General features: G+C 49.2%; 2 protein-coding genes across 3 annotated transcripts; one reads left to right on the forward strand and one right to left on the reverse strand.

Moving 5' to 3' along the window:
* Window positions 1–10,544: 10,544 nt before the first annotated feature.
* LOC109751179 (uncharacterized) lies at window positions 10,545–13,817 on the forward strand. 2 transcript variants are annotated; one of them, XM_020310071.4, is made up of 7 exons: window positions 10,545–10,833; window positions 10,935–10,983; window positions 11,074–11,166; window positions 11,888–12,047; window positions 12,573–12,843; window positions 13,129–13,342; window positions 13,490–13,817. In XM_020310071.4, exons 1-6 carry the CDS (start codon window positions 10,780–10,782, stop codon window positions 13,318–13,320), a joined length of 819 nt encoding a protein of 272 aa, XP_020165660.1. In that variant the 5' UTR covers window positions 10,545–10,779; the 3' UTR covers window positions 13,321–13,342; window positions 13,490–13,817. The 2 variants fall into 2 exon arrangements, with proteins under 2 accessions (XP_020165660.1, XP_020165659.1); XM_020310070.4 differs by having other exon boundaries at window positions 10,561–10,833; window positions 13,493–13,817.
* Window positions 13,818–16,664: 2,847 nt separating this feature from the next.
* Window positions 16,665–17,709, reverse strand: LOC109751178 (uncharacterized protein At2g39795, mitochondrial). The gene is made up of 3 exons (XM_020310069.4): window positions 17,420–17,709; window positions 16,949–17,304; window positions 16,665–16,846 (listed from the first exon to the last, which is right to left on the reverse strand). Exons 1-3 carry the CDS (start codon window positions 17,660–17,662, stop codon window positions 16,687–16,689), a joined length of 759 nt encoding a protein of 252 aa, XP_020165658.1. The 5' UTR covers window positions 17,663–17,709; the 3' UTR covers window positions 16,665–16,686.
* Between the last annotated feature and the right edge of the window lie 3,495 nt (window positions 17,710–21,204).

Genomic DNA, 21,204 nt, shown 5'->3' on the forward strand with positions numbered 1-21,204 from the left:
TAAGCGGTACTACCGCCCCAAGGTTCATGTTTTGTTGATCCGTTTCCCTGCTTCTTCCGCCCGAGCGGTAGTACCGCTCGTGTGCGGGCTGAGCACATAACGGTTGGATTTTCCCCCTCCTATAAAAGGGGGTCTTCTTCCCCAATGAACCTTATCCGTTGAGCTCGTGTTCTTCCCCCATTGTTGACCTTCTTCGAGCTTGCTAACTCTCAATCCCTCCATGGATTCTTGCTAGTTTTTGAGGGAAAAGAGAGAGGATATCTAGATCCACATTTCCACCAATCACTTTCTCCTCTTTGTGAGGGGAACCCCTTGGATCTAGATCTTGGAGTTCTTGGTGTTCTCCTTCTTGTTCTTCCTCTCTTTTTCCTCCCTAGCATTAGTTGCTTCGGTGCGATTTGAGAGAGAAGGACTTGGGCACTCCGTGTGCCCTTGCCATTGCATTTGGTGCATCGGTTTGAGTTCTCCACGGTGATACGTGGAAGTTACAAGTTGAGAAGCTTATTACTCTTGGGTGCTTGGTCCCCTTGAGCTTGTTCCTCTTGGGTGCTTTGGCGCCCTAGACGATTGGTGGTGTTCGGAGCTCAATCATTGTGGTGTAAAGCTCTGGGCAAGCATCGGGGTCTCCAATTAGGTTGTGGAGATCGCCCCGAGCAATTTGACGGGTTCCGGTGACCGCCCCCAAGGGTTGCCAAAGTGTACGGGTTCGGGTCCGCCCCCAAGGGTTGCCATTTGTACGGGTTCGGTGACCGCCCTCAAGGGTCCCTTAGTGGAATCACGGCATCTTGCATTGTGCGAGGGCGTGAGGAGATTACGGTGTCCCTAGTGGCTCTTGGGGAGCATTGTGCCTCCACACCGCTCCAAACGGAGATTAGCATCCGCAAGGGTGTGAACTTCGGGATACATCGTCGTCTCCGCGTGCCTCGGTTATCTCTTACCCGAGCTCTTTACTTATGCACTTTACTTTGTGATAGCCATATTGTTTCTTGTCATATATCTTGCTATCACCTAAGTAGGTTTTCTTGCTTAGCATAAGTTGTTGGTGCACATAGGTGAGCCTAGTTGTTGTAGGTTTTGTGCTTGACAAATTAACCGCTAGGTTTATTCCGCATTTGTTCAAGCCTAAACCGTAATTATTTTAAAGCGCCTATTCACCCCCCCTTCTAGGCGACATCCACGATCTTTCAATAGCACTACGGGTGGAATAGAGTATGATGATAGGGGTAAATATAAAGAAGACAAAAAAGTAAGAAAGTCTCACACCGACGCGGCTAACCAACGGGCTATGGAGATGCCCATCAATTGATATCAACGTGAGGAGTAGGGATTGCCATGCAACGAATGCACTAAGAGCTATAAGTGTATGAGAGCTCAATATGAAACTAAGTGGGTGTGCATCTAATCCTATAATGAAAAATTCCCACTAGTATATGAAAGTGAAAACATAGGAGACTCTCCATATAAAAAACATGGTACTACTTTGAAGCACAAGTGTGGTAAAGGATACTAACAATGCCCCTTCTCTCTTTGTTTATTTTTTTCTTTTTTTTTCTTTTCCTATTTTTTATCTCTCATTGTCCGGAGTCTCATCCCGACTTGTGGGGGAATCATAGTCTCCATCATCCTTTCCTCACTGGGGCACTGCTCTAAAAATGAATAATGATGATCATCGCACTTCTATTTACTTATAACTCAAAAGGAATAAAAATTACAACTCGATACCTATGATAAAATATGACTCTATATGAATGCCTCTGGCATGTGCCAGGATGTGTAATGGTATAGCGTAACATGTATGAAAAATAATGAACGGCGACTGAGCCACAACTACTATGTCAGCTATATGATCATGCAAAGCAATATGACAATGAATGCTCAAGTCATCAAACGGAAGCGGTGGAAGTTGCATGGCAATATATCTCGGAATGGCCATGAAAAAGCCATAATAGGTAGGTATGGTGGCTGTTTTGAGGAAGATATAATAAGGCTTATGTGTGATAGAGCGTATTATATCACGGGGTTTGGATGCACCTGTGAAGTTTGCACCACGTCTCGATGTGAGAAAGGGCAATGCACGGTACCGTAGAGGCTAGCAAATTGCGGAAAGGTAAGAGTGCATATAATCCATGGACTCACATTTAGTCATAAAGAACTCATATAATTATTGCAAAAGTTTATTAGCCCTCGAAGCAAAGTACTACTATGCATGCCCCTAGGGGGATAGATTGGTAGGAAAAGACCATCGCTCGTTCCCGACCGCCACTCATAAGGAGGACAATCAATAATAAATCATGCTCCAACATCATAGCATAACGAGAGACTATACGTGCATGCTTCGGGAATCACAAACCTTAACACCAATATTTTTACTAAACACAACCATTTACTAGTACCTCCCACATATTTCTATCTCTATATCGCAAGGAATCACAAACCTTAACACCAATATTTTTACTATTGCAAGGAATCAAACATATCATATTCAGTGATTCATAAGTTTTATGTAGGATTTTATGACTAACCATGCAATTGACCAATTCCAGTTGACTCTCTAAATAGATATAAGTGAGGCATGAGAGTTTAATTTTTTCTACAAAAGACCATGCTCTAACAAGTATAAGTGAAGCAAAAGAGCATTATACAAATAACGGTTTTATATGTGAAGAGAAACATGCAATCCAAACTTCAAATGATATAAGTGAAGCACATGAAGCATTCTATAAAGCCACACTCAAAAGATATAAGTGAAGTGCAATGAGCATTCTATAAATCAACCATGGACTATCTCATACCAGCATGGTGCATGAAATAAAAATGAAAACTAAAAGCAAAAGACGCTCCAAGATTTGCAGATATCACATGAACGAAACGAAACCGAAAACATACCGATACTTGTTGAAGAAAGATGGGATGCCTTCCGGGGCATCCCCAAGCTTAGATGCTTGAGTCTCCTTGAATATTTAATTGGGGTGCCTTGGGCATCCCCAAGCTTGAGCTCTTGCCTCTCCTCCTTCTCCTCACATCGAGACCTCCTCGATCTTCGAACACTTCATCCACACAAAACTCAACAGAAAGCTCGGTAAGATCCGTTAGTATAATAAAGAAAATCACTACTCTAAGTACTGTTGCAAACCGATTCATATTTTGTTTTTGCATTATAGCTACTGTAATATAACTTTTCCATGGCTTAATCCACTGATAGAAATCGATAGTTTCATCAAAACAAGCAAACAATGCATCAAAAACAGAATCTGTCTTAAACAGGATAGTCTGTAGTAATCTGAACATTCACCATACTTCTGGTACTTCAAAAATTATGAAAAAATTAGGAAAAATAAACAATTTGTATAGAAAGTGCAAAAAGTTTCAGAACCGTTTGATGTTCCAGTAAAAAATGTAAAATCGCGCACTACAGCCAAAGTTTCTGTTTTGCACCGCACAAACCAACAAGCAATGTAAACATCCTAAAGGCAAATCTTGGCACATTATTTTTATAATACAATGGAATTGTACAAGGGGATAATTATTTTTGTGAGAATCTTCATGAAAAATTCTACATTGTTTCCATGAGCATGAACACAAGTTTTCATCCAATGAGCTCACAGTTTCATCAATTTCTTCTTCCATAGACTCCTGCAAAATATTAGTCTCTTCTTGGACAGCGGAGACTTTCTCAATAAATTCATCAATATCGGAATTGTATTTATAATTATCATAGCAATATTTAAGGATGGCAAAATTTTCAGGTCTGTAAACATCATCATCAAAACCTTCATATTTTTCAAACAAAGATTCAATCATAAGCACCCTTAAAGGCAACAAATTCTTCTATTCGTTCCACATCATAGTAATCATATATACCTCTAGCATAAGAAGCCAAGGTTTCATTATCATTAAATTCACATGAAAAGGGAAGGTGTGGAACCTCAATCTTAGAGCAACAAGTATAATCATATCTCAAGCATAAATCCTGAGCATACCAATGCAACATATAAATTTGATCCCATAAAAGTTTCCCTTTTTGCGTCAAGCGATAATCCCTAAAGTATTCACGTTGATCCAACGTTACTCCCATTATCAAGTTGAATGGGGTTTTCTCAGGATTATCAAAGTAGTGCATAATGTTTTTCACATAACGAGCATCGAGGGTTTTAGGAGGTTCCCCATCTCCATGAGTAGCAAGTACCACTAATATTTTTGGTATTTCATGTTCCATATCCATACTTGAAGATAGAGAACAACTTAGAACAGGAAATAAAATCTACTTAGTGATAAAGCAAACAAGCACACACGAGAATATTCACCCCACGCTATTGCTCCCCGGCAACGGTGCCAGAAAAAGGTCTTGATAACCCACAAGTATAGGGGATCATTGTAGCCTCTTTCGATAAGTAAGCGTGTCGAACCCAACGAGGAGCTAAAGGTAGAACAAATATTCCCTCAAGTTCTATTGACCACCGATACAACTCTACGCACACTTGACATTTGCTTTACCGAAAACAAGTATGAAACTATGTTGTAGGTGTGATGCTAGAACTACTTTGCAAGAATAAAACTAGAAGTACTTTGCAAGATAATAAAAGTTAGGTGTTTAGTAAAAGGGTTTGTGTCAACAAGAAAGTTATTTGTCCCTAGGCAATCGGTAACAAGTACCGGTAATCATTCTTGTAATTTTATATGAGGGAGAGGCATGAGCTAACATACTTTCTCTACTTGGATCATATGCACTTATGATTGGAACTCTAGCAAGAATCCGCAACTACTAAAGATCATTAAGGTCGTGAAACCCAACCGTAGCATTAAATACCAAGTCCTCTTTACTCCCATACGACATAGCCCACCTACTCGGGTTTAAGTTTTTGTCACTCTCGCAACCCACCATAAGCGAACCATGAACATATTGCAACACCCTACAACGGGGGCCCCTCACGTTTGCGCGAGAACGGAGGGCACCATAGGACAGCACGATAAATAAAATATACAATCATACCAACCAAGATCACAATTAACCCACAGGACAAAACGGATCTACTCAAACATCATAGGATAACCATAGATCACTGGGAAACAATATATGGAGTTGAGCACCATGTTTAAGTAGAGATTACAACGGGGGGAAAAGGTGTTACACCGCTGCATAGAGGGGGAGAAAGTTGGTGTTCACGGTAGCAAGATTATTGATGTAGATCGCCGTCACGATCCTAGCCCCGTGTTGGAAATATGCCCTAGAGGCAATAATAAATGGTTATTATTATATTTCTTTGTTCATGATAATTGTCTATTGTTCATGCTATAATTGTGTTATCCGGAAATCGTAATACATGTGTGAATACATAGACCACAACGTGTCCCTAGTAAGCCTCTAGTTGACTAGCTCATTGATCAACAGATAGTCATGGTTTCCTGACTATGGACATTGGATGTCATTGATAACGGGATCACATCATTAGGAGAATGATGTGATGGACAAGACCCAATCCTAAGCATAGCATAAAAGATCGTGTAGGTTCGTTTGCTAGAGCTTTTCCAATGTCAAGTATCTTCTCCTTAGACAATGAGATCGTGCAACTCCCGGATACCGTAGGAGTTCTTTGGGTGTGCCAAACGTCACAACGTAACTGGGTGACTATAAAGGTACACTACGGGTATCTCCGAAAGTGTCTGTTGGGTTGGCACGGATCGAGACTGGGATTTGTCACTCCGTATGATGGAGAGGTATCTCTGGGCCCACTCGGTAATGCATCATCATAATGAGCTCAATGTGACTAAGGAGTTAGTCACGGGATCATGCATTGCGGTACGAGTAAAGAGACTTGCCGGTAACGAGATTGAACAAGGTATTGGGATACCGACGATCGAATCTCGGGCAAGTAACATACCGATTGACGAAGGGAATTGTATACGGGATTGATTGAATCCTCGACATCGTGGTTCATCCGATGAGATCATCGTGGAACATGTGGGAGCCAACATGGGTATCCAGATCCCGCTGTTGGTTATTGACCGGAGAGGCGTCTCGGTCATGTCTGCATGTCTCCCGAACCCGTAGGGTCTACACACTTAAGGTTCGGTGACGCTAGGGTTGTAGAGATATGAGTATGAGGAAACCCGAAAGTTTTTCGGAGTCCCGGATGAGATCCCGGACGTCACGAGGAGTTCCGGAATGGTCCGGAGGTGAAGAATTATATATAGGAAGTCAAGTTTCGGCCACCGGGAAAGTTTCGGGGGTCACCGGTATTGTACCGGGACCACCGGAAGGGTCCCGGGGGTCCACCGGGTGGGGCCACCTATCCTGGAGGGCCCCATGGGCTGAAGTAGGAAGGGAACCAGCCCTTAGTGGGCTGGGGCGCCCCCCATGGGCCTTCCCCCTGCGCCTAGGGTTGGAAACCCTAGGGTGGGGGCGCCCCACTTGCCTTGGGGGGCAAGTCTCCCCCCTGGCCGCCGCCCCCCATGTAGATGGGTTCCTGGCCGGCGCCCCCCTTCCCAGGGGGCCTATATAAAGGGGGGGAGGGAGGGCAGTAGCATTACAGCCTTGGGCTCCTCCCTCCTCCCTTGCTACACCTCTCCCTCTCGCAGAAGCTCGGCGAAGCCCTGCCGAGATCCCGCTACATCCACCACCACGCCGTCGTGCTGCTGGATCTCCATCAACCTCTCCTTCCCCCTTGCTGGATCAAGAAGGAGGAGACGTCGCTGCACTGTACGTGTGTTGAACGCGGAGGTGCCGTCCGTTCGGCACTCGGTCATCGGTGATTTGGATCACGGCGAGTACGACTCCATCAACCTCGTTCATTGGAACGCTTCCGCTCGCGATCTACAAGGGTATGTAGATGCACTCCTTTCCCCTCGTTGCTAGTATACTCCATAGATGGATCTTGGTGAGCGTAGGAAAATTTTAAAATTCTGCTACGATCCCCAACACCCCGGCGGCACTCGAGCGCCACCGGGAGAGAGGGGGAGAGAGCCCCCCTCCTTCTTCTTCTTCCTTGGCCTCCCCCCTAGATGGGAGGAGAGTTCCCCCTCTGGTCCATGGTCTCCATGGCGGCGGAGGGGCGGGAGCCCCTCCGAGATTGGATCTCCCTCTCTGTTCTCTTCTGTTTCGCGTCCTCCAGATCTGGCCGAAAACCGTTTCTTATATTCCCGGAGATCCGTAAGTCTGATTGCGCTGAGATTTTAACACGATTTTTTTCCGGATATAAGCTTCCTTGCGCCCGAAGTAGAGCTCCAACTGACGTTCGAGGAGGGTACAACCCACCACCTCGTGCCAGGGGCCTGGGGCGCGCCCTGGTGTCTTGTGGTGCGTGTGGGCCTCCGTTTGCGGTGATTCCAACTCCTAAAAATCACATATATTCCAAAATAATTCTCCGTGAAATTTTATTGCATTTGGACTTCGTTTGATATGGATACTCTGCGATACAAAAAACATGCAGAAAACAGGAACCGGCACTGGCCATTGGATCAATAGGTTAGTCCAATAAATCATATAAAAAGTTGCCAAAAGTATGTAAAACTTGTATAATATTGGCATGAAACAATCAAAAATTATAGATACGATGGAGGCGTATCAGATGTGACGTTCAGAATCACATCCACATCAAGAGAGAAGAGTTTTTTAGGGACTATATCATTGTTCCAACCTCCTGTATATGGATCAGTCAAGTCCGAGACTCTCTTCACCAGGTCGTTACTCAACTTGCCCATTGGCATAAGCCTGAAGTATTTGGGATCCATTTATCCGTCCATATGGAGATAGATGAGCCATCACCAACATGTTTGGTGGGCCCCCACATCCAAAGCAACACGCCCCACTACAAATATGGAGATAGACGCCAACCTTATTTTCCTAGCATCATCAAATTGAATGTTCAAAGTCTCGGAAGCCCATGCCGCCAACCTATTTTGGTGTAGCCAATTTCTTCCAAGAGAACTCTTGCATCGCCAAATGGAGAGATCTCTTGTCCAAAGAACTACCCCACCAATATTTGGCCATACAAGATGTGAAACTCTTGCATACCTTTTTAGTTAACTTGAAGCAACTCATGCTGAAAATGGGGATCGCCTGAATCACTGTTTTCAATCAAACCTCCCTACCAGCACAAGCTAGGTTCCTCTCGGACTACCTTGAGTATTGCCATGAATCCTCTCAAGAATATAAACAAAAGTTCCACTTGTGATCTTTCCAACTGCCGTAGGGGGTCCCAAATAGCGCTCAGAGAATGCTTCCACGCTAATACTCGGAGTTCCTTTGAGGGAAACTCTCAGCGCCTCCACTGCATTTGGAATGAGAAAGATCAAACCCTTTGCATGATTCACGGCCTGCCCTGAGTAATCGACATCGATTCAAAGAATATCATTAAGTCTATGAGTACTTTGGATCTTTGCGCCAATGAAGATTAAGCAATCATCCGCAAATAGCAAGCGATTGATCCAACATGCCACATTATAACATTTGATCACCACATTCTTGGGAGAGATGATGGAGGCCAATCTCCTAGAGTGCGGTTGTTGGTGCTAGGTTTAAGAAGATTTTTTTACTATGTTGAATACACACTTTTATGGAGTATTTTTAGAGGCACACTTGAAATGTCTCTAATTTTCTTCATAAGAACACATGTACCTTTCTTTTTAGAAGTTCCCCTCATTCATTTCATTTTGGAGCTGACAAAAACATACACACTTCTTCCAGAAAAAAGAACATGCACACTTTTTGTTCCGAAAGAACACATTATGTATGTTTAAATGGGATGGTCGATAGTGTTGGGCCAATTCCTGAACGGGGTTTATCAGGAGTGAGACCACTGCACCACGCACCAGCCACACGACAACATTAGAAGCTCGTGCTTGTCGGGAAGCCACTGCTCTGGCCAAGGACTTGATGATCACTAAAATTTGTGTGGCCTCGGATTGCCTCTCTGTTTTCAACGATATTCATACTGGAACTCTTGGGATTATTGCACCAATTGTGAAGGAGATTAACAATATAGCTACAGATTTCCTCTCCTGCTCCTTTATTCATGAAGGACGTCTCTCCAATAAGGAGGCCCATAGTTTAGCTAGACATGCTTTACATCTAGATGAAGCTCGTCATGTGTGGTTTTTAAACCCTTTTGATACTGCTATTATCCCTGTACCATTGATCAATAAAGTAAAGCATGTTAGCCCTAAAAAAAGCCAGGACAGAAAGCCTATATGTAGGCGTGACTAGGGTTCCCCCCGCTCCCCCCACCGCCGCCGCCGCCGGCAGCGCGCTCCCCGCCTCCCTCTCCCCCTCCCCCCCCCCGCGCTCCCGTCCGCCCGCTCGCCCCCCCGCGGGCGACGGGCGGCCCCCTACCTCCGCTCCTTCGGCCTCCTCCCCGTCCATCTCCCTCCCCCCCGCCGCCGGCCGGGTCCGCCGGGCCTTGCCCGCGAGGCGCTGGCGGCGGCAGGCCGTCCCTTCCCCGCACGCTCATGGGGGGCGCGGGGGCCTCCCGATGGCGGCGGTGCAGCTCGGCCATTGCGGTGGGGTTCAACGGCGGGATTCCGGCGAGCCCCGGGGTACTCGGTGCGGCGGCGCGGTCGTTGGCCGCGGGGCGGCGTGGCGGTGCTGGTGGCCGGCGGCGCCCGTGCGGCCCAGATCTGGGCCCTTTCGGGCTCCATCTGGGCTAGGGCGGGCCGGAGACTCGGTGCGTGGCGACGCCGTTCCCTGGTTGGTGATGAAGTTGCGGTGGTCTGCGGGCGGTGGCGGCTTCGTCGGCCGGCGAGCTGCAGCGTGACGGGAGGGGCTGTCCGGACCCTTTGGGTCCGGCCGGGCCTCGGTGCCTGGCAGGCCCCTTGTCCGCGCGTCCGGTCGGCTCCGCGGTGGCGGTGGTGGTTGTCCCCTCACGTCGGCGATGTTGCGGATGCCCCCAAGGCCACTCTCCCTTCTCCCATCCTCCAGGTTTCGTGTCGGTGACCTTAGGAAGACGGCGAAGTTGATTTGATGACCGTGGTGGCACATGTTGGTGGGCGGCGCGATGGGCGGTGCACTATGATTCGTCTGGGGTGGTGGTGGGGGTTTGGGCTGGGAGAAATCTCTGGCGGCTCGTCCGACCCCGACGCGGCGACGCCTGTGGGTGCCGCCGGACCTTCCTGAAGGGCGTCGGGTACACCCCTCCCCTCACTGCCCCCCGCGTACCGGGGGAAACCCTAGGATTAGTCCGGGCAGCAGCGGCGTCGTCGTCGCCTCCTTCTTGAAGGTGTTGCTTGGTACGCGGCGCTTCGGGTGCTGGGAACGTGGTGGTACTTCTTCGGAGGGTGCAGCGGTCGCCGGTCATCTTCGTTTCGTCGATCTGCCGTTGCTGGCATTTGTTTCTCTTCCTTTTTTCTTTGGGCTTGTTTGTGCTGCGGCCCCAGCACCTATTGTTGGATGTATCGGTGGTTGCTTTGTAATACAAAGCGGGGGAAACCCTTTTTCTTAAAAAAAGCCACACGAGAGGCGCCATGTTTGGTTTCAACCCCAGGATCTTTTTTCTATCTCACTTCATGTGTTTTTTGATCAATAAAATCTAGCTATTATCCTAAAAAAACCCAGCCACATGAGGGTTTCTCAAAGAAAAAAAAAACAGCCACACGAGGTGCGACCTCCTTCTTTCCGAAGCAAAGCACGAGGACCGTGCGACAACGACTTCCCCACGGCAGAGTTTTCCCCTTTCCCCCCTCCCCACTCGCCAAAAATCCTCGATCCAAATCCCCACTCCGGCGACGCGACGCGGCCATGCGCAGCTGCCGATAGGCGACGACTGCAGCGACCACGCGTGAGCGGCCATGGACGAGGGCTACGCCAGCCTCCCCACCAGCCACCTCCTCGGCTCCGTCCCCGTACCGATCACGCCCTCCCCCCCTAACCGTTTCCTGCATCTCGTCTCGCTAGGGTTGGCGTTGTTGTTGAGCTGGGGTGATTGATTCTGTTGCATCTGCAGGCTGTGGCTGTGGCTCCCGATGAGAGGAAGCCCGGTGCTCCCGCCGAAGGTACGTGCGCGCGCGCGTGCGTTTCAGATTAGTGCTGCTGCTGCCGCTGCTGGCTCGAGGTTACATTAATTTTCATTAATTACATTTCAGTTGGAAATGCCGCTGCCACCTCGCGCCTGCAGCAGTTTCCGCCTGCTCCTGCTGCGAACGGAGGAGGGTACCAGCCTCCAGGGAGCCCTCTAGGTAACAGATTGACCTGTTAAATTAATTATCAGCGTGTTCCACCCACAGTAATAGTTTGTCTGCAATATTCGAATGAATCCAGCTCCGCATACACAATTTGTCAGGTTAATGGGTGTGGATATATTTTGGTTTAGTGGGATGCGATGTGAATATCTTACTTGCTTATGAGATTTGTATTTATTACATTCCAATGGCCCAAGTGTAGGGTTTATAGATTTCAGTTCGAAAGGGCCTGAGTGTAGCTGTGAGCCTGTGATGTCTCTTGTGTGAGAAATCTTGAACAAAGCACATGGCCTCCCCATGGTTTACATCCCGATGTGATATTAGTGTGTATATATCCTGGTAATGCTTTGTTAAAGCTGCGTGTGTAAAATACGAACATAGAGCTTATAGCATCTTCTGTTTGCATGAGTCATAGAGATTGCGTACTGTAGCTGTCGTATGGAGCACATGATGATAATATTGTGCATTTCGTGACTGCTATTGTTTGCCTACGGCGCACCATTTTTAGATTTCAGAAAAATAATGTAATTATGATTTTCTAGAAGTCTCCAGTCCAAAGAAAGCACTGTCGTGCATTTGTTCTTTGTTTGTTACTTTGGCCTTTATCCCAGACAATGCATAGATGACAGGATTTTTCTCAATATTTCATTTAAAATTGCATGATGTTTCTTTTGCATCTGTTGTTCCATGTTGAAATATTCTTTTATCCTCTTTGCAGGTGGAGATGTAGAAACACAGACAAACTGGAAAGGATACTTCAATGTTGCCTCTTATACTCCATATTTCAATGTTGATACTGATGTCGTTGTTGACAGACTTATCAGTTCAGTTTATCCAATGGAGGGATTTTTCAGGAAGATAGATGTTAATCCTGACATGTAAGTGTATTGCCAATCTTCTACCTGCTTCCAAGTTTGAAAATTTTGAGTTCTAAGTACCACATAGTCTGTAGTAAATGATTTGAGGCAAATGGTCAAGTATATAGCTCATAACAAGAGCAATTCACAAAGATCACTACACTCAAGTGATATCATAAGTTGCAGCACATGCACATGCTGCAGTATTATTGAGAGCACTGTTGGAACATGCCAGAATTGTGTAGTGAAGCAATACTAGCACTAGCATCAGATGAATTTTTTTATTGGGGAAGTGCGATAGTTTAATAGACATTCTAGAGAAATACCAAATATGGTGTAACAGATATATGTTGTAACTTGTAATTTGTATAGCAGATGGGGTTTGTTATGCTAGCAACATAATTTTTAAGGGAACATGACAAGTCATAATTTTAAGTAACTTCTCACCCGCTTTTGCACTTGAGTTTCTTATTGCATTGTTATGACTACATTTTATCTCCGAGCCTACTTTTCGATCTGTGATAAATCATTTTCTTTATTCTGCAGGTATGGGCCCTTATGGATCACCACTACACTGATATTTATGCTGGCTGCATTCGGAAACTTTGCCACTTATCTAATGCAAAGGAAAAGTGATCTGAATATATGGAACTTTGATGTTAGCTATTTCAGTTTGGCGGCATCAGTCATGTACGGTTATGCTATCGTGGTACCTGCTGCATTCTTTTTCCTGTTTCAGTACTTTGGATCACGCCCAAGCCTTATCCGGTTTTGGTGTATGTGGGGCTATTCTCTGTTTATCTTCGTACCAGCATCTGTAAGTATTTAAGTTCTATCCCAATACATTTATATTTTTTTTTACAAGCAAGAACATGTAGCACATTGCGTACGTACCTTTTATTGAACTTCCGTGGGAATTTTCATTCATTGATGCAACTATATATAATGTAAAGAATATCTAGTCAGAGAATTGACTCTATCAAAGTAATAATCCATGATAATGTTATGGTTGTCCGTGTTTTGGCTAGCACCTCTATTCTTTCATGCAAAGGGTGACTTGCTTGTCTAACACAGATTGCTCTGCTATTTTTCTTTGCCTCAGATACTGCTACTTATTCCCGTGGAATTTCTTCGCTGGGTCATCATAGCTGGTGCCGGTGGTGCATCATCTTGGTTCATCTTTTTAAACTTGAAGGAATGCACCGAAGGAGCTGATATGATGGCTTTGATCGCAAGTGCATCAGTGCTGCAGTTTGCTCTGGCACTGTTCATCAAAGTTTTCTTTTTTGCCTGAGATCTATTCTGTGTTGCTTCAGGTCGGTTACTCTCGTTGAACTGCATATCCTCAATTCCCCTTCCAAATATTCCATTACACCCTTCTGAACAACTCCACGCTTTAATGTTATTGAGTACTCTATAGTAAGTGGGACAAGCTGTTTAACACACTTTTGTTTTCCTTTTAGCAGGTGAGCTGGATGTTTTCTTTGTGTCCCCGTCGTTCTGTTCTGCCATTCATCTTTCTGAGGACCAGGCAGTGGACTAGTTTCACCCTACATACATATTGACCCTAGATTTGATAGACCTTGGGAGTGTCTGTTTTCAAGATTTTTGACTCTGTGTAGTTAAGGGAATTTCACTGTGTGCGTTCCAGTGCGAAGTTACTAAGTTTGCCATCTAAATTTGCACCTGGTGAACTTTCTGCCACCGTGCTGTACAACAACGGTGGTTAGCAAGAATGTGAAGCTCTTTTTTGTTTGTACAATCCATTGCTGTGAATGCATGGTTTTCTCATGTTTCTATCCAGCATATACTCCCTCCGTTCCTAAATATAAGTCTTTGGAGATTCCAATAAAAGACTACATACGGAGCAAAATGAGTGAATCTGCACTCTAAAGTATGTCTATATACATCCGTATGTAGTTTGTATTGAAATCTTTAAAGACTTATATTTAGGAATGGAGGGAGTAGTAAGCTAATTGATGTGAGGTATGTTTGCGTACACATGTATCCCTTGGGTTTAACCACCGAACTGAACAAATCATGAATGACTTCAATATTTCATGGGCGAAGCTCGAAAGGGTAGATATAGTCAGTTAGTCATATGATTCTGGAATCTGGACTGAGATGACCTTCGGTTCAAATCATTGGGCCGTTTGGATCTCAATCAAAGCTTGTCACACCTAAGGTTGCCAGAAGTTTAATAGTACTCCCTTCGATCCATATTAATTGACGCTGCTTTTGTACAACTTTCGTACAGATCGGAGGGAGTAACAAACTTTGTAGGCTTATTCTTGCGCATACTCGCAGCAACTTAGCTTCAAACCAAACAAGCAGCTAGAGTGGTGGAGGCGGATTTGTGGTCTATGGGGACATCTACATCCTATATGGGATTTCTTTTTAGTAATTCAACAAAAAGTCAAAAATTCCTGAAAATATTTTTGAAATAAACTTGACCTTCTATTGTACTCGTGAGAAAAAAAACCACAAAAAGAAAATCTCCCTTTGACTTCTTTTCAAAAAAGACAAATTTTTGGCTAAAATAGCGTGAATAGTGACCTATAATAGCAAATAAATTTTGTCTTTTTTGCTGCAAGGTCAACTTTTGTTTTTTTTTCGTGAAAATTTATATACTAGTGCAAAAGTAAGTCAAGTGTTTTGTCAAAATAGTTCTTACCTATTTTGACTTTTTATTAAAATATTTAAAAGAAATCTCCATATAGGGTGTATATACAACCAGGAACACAAGTGTATTTCCCCCAGAGTGGTAAGCATTTTTCACCAGGATTTGTACTCACAAATGTAGCACCAGTGAAAGTGCGGAATATTATAGGAAGAGATGGTTGCAGTGGTCAGTTCCTCCTTAATCTTGACAACCAAATGCAATCCATGACCAAGGCCCAGTACAACTATAGTAGCTAAAACAAAGTTCTGTAGTAGCATTTGCCTCCATGGTAACATGACACACGACAAAGGTTACACAATGCCAGGCCCCATCTCACATCATTTTTGTAGGATTTTTTTTTTTTGAAACGGAGGCAAAAGTTTTACCTCATCGATTAATTAAGCAGAAGAGAGTTGCTTGGTTAATTAGGGAAAACCAAGCGAAAACCAGATTGCCCAGTTAATTATGGAGAACCGGGCTAAAACCCTCACAACCGCTGAGCAGCACACATAGAAAGCCCCACGCACACCACTCCAAAGAGGGCCTCGACGAGGCCGCACGCAGGCGTCATCGTCATCACTCCTCCCCTAGAGGCGTCATCGCCATCCCTACACTCTGAGGAAACGACTCCCACTTCGCCGTAGGCGATCGTCGACTCAACCCACACTGTAGCGGACACGTGAATCTGCATGAAGATCGATGCCAAAACCTCAGCCTCCTGCGGCCAGACAGCGCAATTCCAACTCTGACGGAGAACTCAGTAGGACAAAACCAGGCACGATTGGCGCCACGGGAGATCGCCGAACGGGCAACCTGCAGCCAGTCATCGTATACCACAGGGCCTCGCCGCCGCAGCTTCGACTCCATAGCAACAAGCAAACCGAGGCAATACCATGGACACGCCGAAGAAGAGCCGACTACCGCAACCATTGCCGCGTCGCCGACATGGCTCCCACCATCATCGTTGCCACAGAAGCCTGGACGCCACCAACCACCGGTCCCGCTTGCCGATGCCGAGCTCCAAGACGAAGCCCCCAAGAGGGAAAACGACACCAAGGAGCCGTCATCGTCCGATCATAAGATCTAGGGTTTCCCCTGAAGAGGCCGAGATGGCCGGATCCGTGCGAGAGGAGTGCGGCAGCAAATCAGCGATGCCTCCAGGAAGGTCACGACGGCCACAACCACCGCCATCGCTGGTCACGGCACAGGGCCGAGACAGGGTCTTCACCCGAGCTCCCACACCACCTCGGTTGCACATCATCCCGCACCGGCACTGACAAGCCCACCAATCATCCTCGCAGCCGAAGCCGCCGCCCGAGCGCCAAACAGGCAGCCCGAGCCCCTCCACCACGCGCCCCGCCAGAGCAGCAGCACCATGACGGGCCTCCACCACACCGGAGCATGTGGCCACCCAGCCGCAAATCCGTGCTGCCCGGACCTCCTGCGCACATTCGCCGAGCCTCCCTGCCCGGCCTCGCCTGAGCCGCAGCCCCTCACGCCCGCCTGCCGAGCTTCCCTGCCGCGGCCTCCCTGTCGCCGCAGGACCCTCTGCACGCACTAGACGCCCACGCCCCGACGCGCAGATCCGCGCCCAGCCCGCCGAGCCCCTGCGCCATGGCCGTGCAACCGGCGGGCGCACGCAGCACCCCACCAAGGCCGCCACGTCGTGGCCGCCAGCCCTGAACTCGCCGGCGCGCACAGCCCCTGGACCACCAGCGCCGCCGGACGCCAAGAGCGGCAGATCCGCCCCCACTGCGCCGCGAAATGGCCCCACCGCCGCCGACGCCGCCCGGGCTTTGCCCCGGCGACGCCCTCCGGCGGCGGTGAGGGGAGAGGAGGAGGAGGGCGTGCCTTAGGTGGCCGGATCTGGGGCGCCCCGGTGCGGCCCGTGGAGCCCTCATTTTTGTAGGATTCATGTTCCATAGGAATGCATCCCTAGTATCATTTGCCCAAACTACCACCCAGACTGAAAGAAAGAAACCTGAACTTCCACTCCATTCAACCCTTCACCAGACCTTTGAGTTTTCTCAACCAGGACAAGTACTCATGGCACTCCTTGGTTATCATGTACGCATGCATGAAGTCGGTAAAATGTGTCGAGATGCCCCTACTTCCCAAGTAGAGATGCAAAGCCTTCGGAAGCTCCCCAGGAATGTCACTGCAAACAATGTGATGTGAACCCAGTGTAAGCAAACCTAGAACAGCCATGACAAACCATCACACAATCAAGTGCCAACAAAGCAAATGGCATTACACTAACCTGAAAGCAGTTCCACCAGCAGATTCAAACTCCAACCTCTCGACGACGAACCCCGTGGGGTAGGAGCGGCAGCTGATCTCCAAGCATGAAGCCGCCGCCCCTTTGCGAATCCTCACAGTGAGCGGGATGCAGTACCTATTTGGGACATCGCCACCGGCGTGGCCCTGTTTCTTGCCGTCTTCAGCTTGGTCATCCTCTTCCCGCTCGCCGTCGTCTTGCGCAGCTCCGTCGACGGGGCTGGGCAGGAGCACCTCCACCTCGATCTGCTCGTCCTGATGGGTCCTCGTGAGCGTTATCCTGTTGGTGCCCTCCTTGTCTCTGATCTCGAAGGGGAAGCCTTCCCCTAGTTCCTTCGCCTGGCAGGACCATGATCCATTGTTACATCTTCAGATCAGCCAGTGTTATTCCCCGAATCATCTGCAGTGAAGGGGAGAGAAATGGCGAGCCTTGTGCAGGAGGCGTGGCTGTTACCCAGTTGCGGTTCCTGCAGTCGAGCTGGGCGCGGGAGATCTCGTAGGTTATGACCCGGAGGAGTTGGGCGTCGGCGACGGCGCTCGGCTGCGGGGCGGAGAGGGATGAGAGTGGGGCGACGGGCGCCGCGCGAGGGTGGGGAGGGCCGACGCGTCCGCTGCGCGGGCTGCCCAGGGCGACGAAGAGGGCGCGCGCGGCCGCCGCCGCCCTGGGGGCGCGGCGTAGGGCGGATGCGATGGCCATTGCAGAAAGGTTCTAGGGGGTTCGGTTTTCTTTTCTTTTCTCCCCTTGGCCTCGAGACGCCTCTCATGACGCCCTATCACTTCGTTTAATTTTTTTAACACGACAACGTCTCCTCTCTTTAACGCAAAGGCCTGAAATAAATTCAAAAAAATGCGATCATCAATGTTATGTTTAGAACTTGAACTCTGGTGGTTTGGGGATACTGCTGTTTTCTCAACCAACCAACCACAAGTTCCATTAAAATTTTAGAGGTTGGCCCTTTTAGAGCAACTCCAACGCAGCGACCCAAACGAACTCATGCTTTGTCCGTTTTTTGTCCGTTTGGGTCGGTCAGGCGGACGTGCGCGTCCGCATTTTAAAATGGGTCGGCTTGACCGCTCAACGGGGAGGCCGACCAAATGTGCCGGCGTGAAAAAAACAAGTTGCACGAAAAAACATAATTAAACATAAAATGGCCGGCCAAAGTCCACCTAAATCTAATAAACATTAAATAAAGCATTAAAAAAGTTTGCGCCCGCCTGCTGCCGCCCCGCACGCTGCCCTAGACATCGTCGGCCTTGCCCTTGCCCTTGCCCTTGCCGTCGACGCCGCCGTCGTCGGTGAGGTCGATGAAGACCGGAGCAGGGCCAGCCCACCCGAACGCCGCCTGGTACGCTGCCAGGGCAGCCTCCTTCGGCGTCTGCTGGGGCGGCGGCATTGCGGCCAGCCGCGCACGCTCCTCCTCCTCCTCCTCGAGCCGGAGCGCCTCCGCGTCACGTTGGAGCATGGCCTCGTAGTGCATTTGCTCCTCGCCGTCGGCCTGCTCCTGGCGGAGCCAGTGCTCCTTCCAGCGCTCGAGGTGGGCCTCCTCCTGCTCCGATGTCGCGGCGAAGTGGATGGGAGGCGCGCTCACCCACTCGCGGTACTGGCCCGTCCACGAGTAGGCCTCCTCCGGCCAAGTGGGTGGAGGCGGGGAGCGCTTCCACGCCGGCTCCGGCTCCGGCTTGGGCTGGACGGGCAGCGACGGTGGCGGTGGCGGCACAAAGAGCGGGGTGTGGACGGAGTCCCCCACCGCCGACAGGGCAAGGGCTTGCTCCAGCCCATCCCAGTGCGCGTCCTCCTCGAGGCGGCTAGCCTCCAGCGCGTGCTGCAGGGCCTCCTCGAGGACGGCTTGGTACTCCGCCTCCGCCTCCATGTCCTCCGGCTCTACCTGCGGGGGCGGCGGTGGGAACGGCAGCGGGACGACGTCGACACCCGAGCGTCGTTGCTCCTCGTGTTCGAGGGCGAACCACGCCTCCCAGTTGGGGGAGTCGGCGGCGTACTCTGGTAGCCGACGCCGCTCCGGCGTGAGCTGCGCGCGGCGCCTGCGCACCTCGTCGTCGTGCGCTCGCTGGCTCCGCAGAACCGCCGACACCGGGATCCGCTGCGGATCCAGATGCCAATGGTGCGGCAGCGTGACATCGGGGTACGACAGTGGCTGCCTGTACTCCCAGTGCCACCGCGCTTGGTGCACCGGGATGTGCAGGCGCCGGCGACCAGGGCAGAAACGCGGCGCCGCCGGAGAAGGAGAGGGAAAGGGAGCACGGGAGGACGAGGCGCCGGGGGTGCCCTTGCCCTTGCCCTTGCCATTGCTGCTGCCGAAGAGGCCCATGGGCGCGCTAGGGTTTGCGGTCGCCGGCGAGGAAGCAAAGAGAGTGGTGGGGGGCCAGATGTGGACCGGAGAAGTGGATGAGGCCGACCCCGCCGCACGCGTGGTTAAAAAAGGACGCTTCCACTGGCTGACGCGTGGGCCCGCTGTCGGTGGTCGTCATAAATAAGATGACCGGTGGCGGTTGGGTGGCCTATAGGTGGGGACGCGGCGGACGACGAGGAGACGCACGGCGCGTCTGCTTTGCGTCCGCGCCGACGCATTCCAGGCGCAATTTTGGGCCGGAAATGGGTCGGCGCGGACGCCAGGCGGACACGATTTGAGTTTGGGTCGGCGCGTTGGGCCTTCACTTTTGTCCGCGCCGACCCAAACGGATGCGGGCGGACGAAATGGATCGCCCCATTGGAGTTGCTGTTAGGCCTTGTATATACAATGCAAGGTCAGCGGAGAGATGCTTAGTAAAATAAATTGATTTTTCCTTAAGCACCCAACTTATCTATATGAGAGGGATGCATAATTAAGCATTTACCTTGTACAAATAAGCATTATAAAGAAAAATAAATAATGTATTTCTCTAAGCACCACCCTAAGCATCCTTGCATTATATAACAACATCTCCAACAGCAACCCGCAAAAAACCTTCCGCATCCGTCTGAGGGAGGGGGGGGGACCAGTCCGCGACACGGATGCGGGAGGACACTATCCAATCGTAGCCGCACACATCCGGCCTTTCGGTTTTTTTCCTAGTCCGCACGATCAAATAGCCACATGCAAAGGACACAAAAGTTCAAATAGCCGCATGCAACACTAGTTCAAATTTAAAAAAGTTCAAATATTTACAGCCAACATTATTGTCCCCTTTCATCGCCAACTGATGCTCAATTAGATCTTCCTTGAGCTGCTCGTGAGTTGGTCGATGCCAAATTTGTTGACGCATTTGAATAAACTCCTCAAATGTGGCCGGATTCTGATCCGGAAGTTGGATAGGATCACCCATGTTCTCAAATTCCAGAGCTGCGACAACATCATCACCCTCATCGTCGACGATCGTGTTGTGCATGATCACACAACATGTCCTCACCTCCCACAAGGTCTCGGATCCCATTGTTTTTCAGGCCCACAAACAACTAAAAAACAGGCCTGAAGAACTCCAAATGCCCTTTCGACATCCATAGGTACTTGTCCCACGAATCAGCGGCCGTGTCATATGCAAACATCCGGAGTGTGGCCGTGCATTTTTGGTAACCAGAGAAGACAATCGTTCTCACAACGTTCTTCTTCAGGATGAAGTAATCATCATAGGACCGGACGCCATGGTACAAACGATCGAAGACAGTCTTGCGTATCCGAAAACACCTGTGAAAATGGTCAGCGAATAGTGCATCCGGGGGAAAGTAGCCCGCACGCCCTGTTGTGGTTGAGCACTCGATGACCCTTGATCGAGCCCTTGAAATTGAGAACATGCTCCTTCGCACGCTTCGCGTCTTCAAGAGCCGCCTGCATCATTGCCGTCTCATCGGAGTACTCCTCCTCGTCCGAGGAGCCGTCGGAGGACTCAACATACTGCTCGTATATGTACTCCAAATGAAATCCATTGCTACAAACAGGAAGGGACAACTGTTTTCAGCTCTGGCGATTCATCGAACAGTTGCCAGGCATGGTACCTGGCGGGGCGGTCGGAGGATAGGGGAGCCCTGCTGGATCGTCGGAGGTGAAGGAGACGCAGGTGTGGCGTGGTGGCCGGGGTGGTGGAGCGCGGTGCCGGCAAGAGAGAAAGAAGTTAGGAGAGAAAATGGGGAGGATGGAGTCGCGGGGTCGGGAAGGATTTTGGGTGGGCCTGTGGTGTCAGATTCGTACATTTCGCGTGTCCGGACTCCCGCAAACCTGCCCCACTTTTGTCTCCGTTTTGCAGGAG

This window comes from Aegilops tauschii, chromosome 1, assembly GCF_002575655.3.
Source record: "Aegilops tauschii subsp. strangulata cultivar AL8/78 chromosome 1, Aet v6.0, whole genome shotgun sequence".
Lineage (NCBI taxonomy): Eukaryota > Viridiplantae > Streptophyta > Magnoliopsida > Poales > Poaceae > Aegilops > Aegilops tauschii.

Coding starts and splice junctions, on each gene's coding strand:
- LOC109751179 (XM_020310071.4), top strand. CDS start 10,780: ATGGACGAGGGCTACGCCAGCCTCCCCACCAGCCACCTCCTCGGCTCC. Junction 10,834..10,934: donor ACCTCCTCGGCTCCGTCCCC/GTACCGATCACG, acceptor TTGCATCTGCAG/GCTGTGGCTGTGGCTCCCGA. Junction 12,048..12,572: donor ATAGATGTTAATCCTGACAT/GTAAGTGTATTG, acceptor TTTATTCTGCAG/GTATGGGCCCTTATGGATCA.
- LOC109751178 (XM_020310069.4), bottom strand. CDS start 17,662: ATGGCCATCGCATCCGCCCTACGCCGCGCCCCCAGGGCGGCGGCGGCC. Junction 17,305..17,419: donor ACTGCAGGAACCGCAACTGG/GTAACAGCCACG, acceptor TGGTCCTGCCAG/GCGAAGGAACTAGGGGAAGG. Junction 16,847..16,948: donor GCTGGTGGAACTGCTTTCAG/GTTAGTGTAATG, acceptor CATTGTTTGCAG/TGACATTCCTGGGGAGCTTC.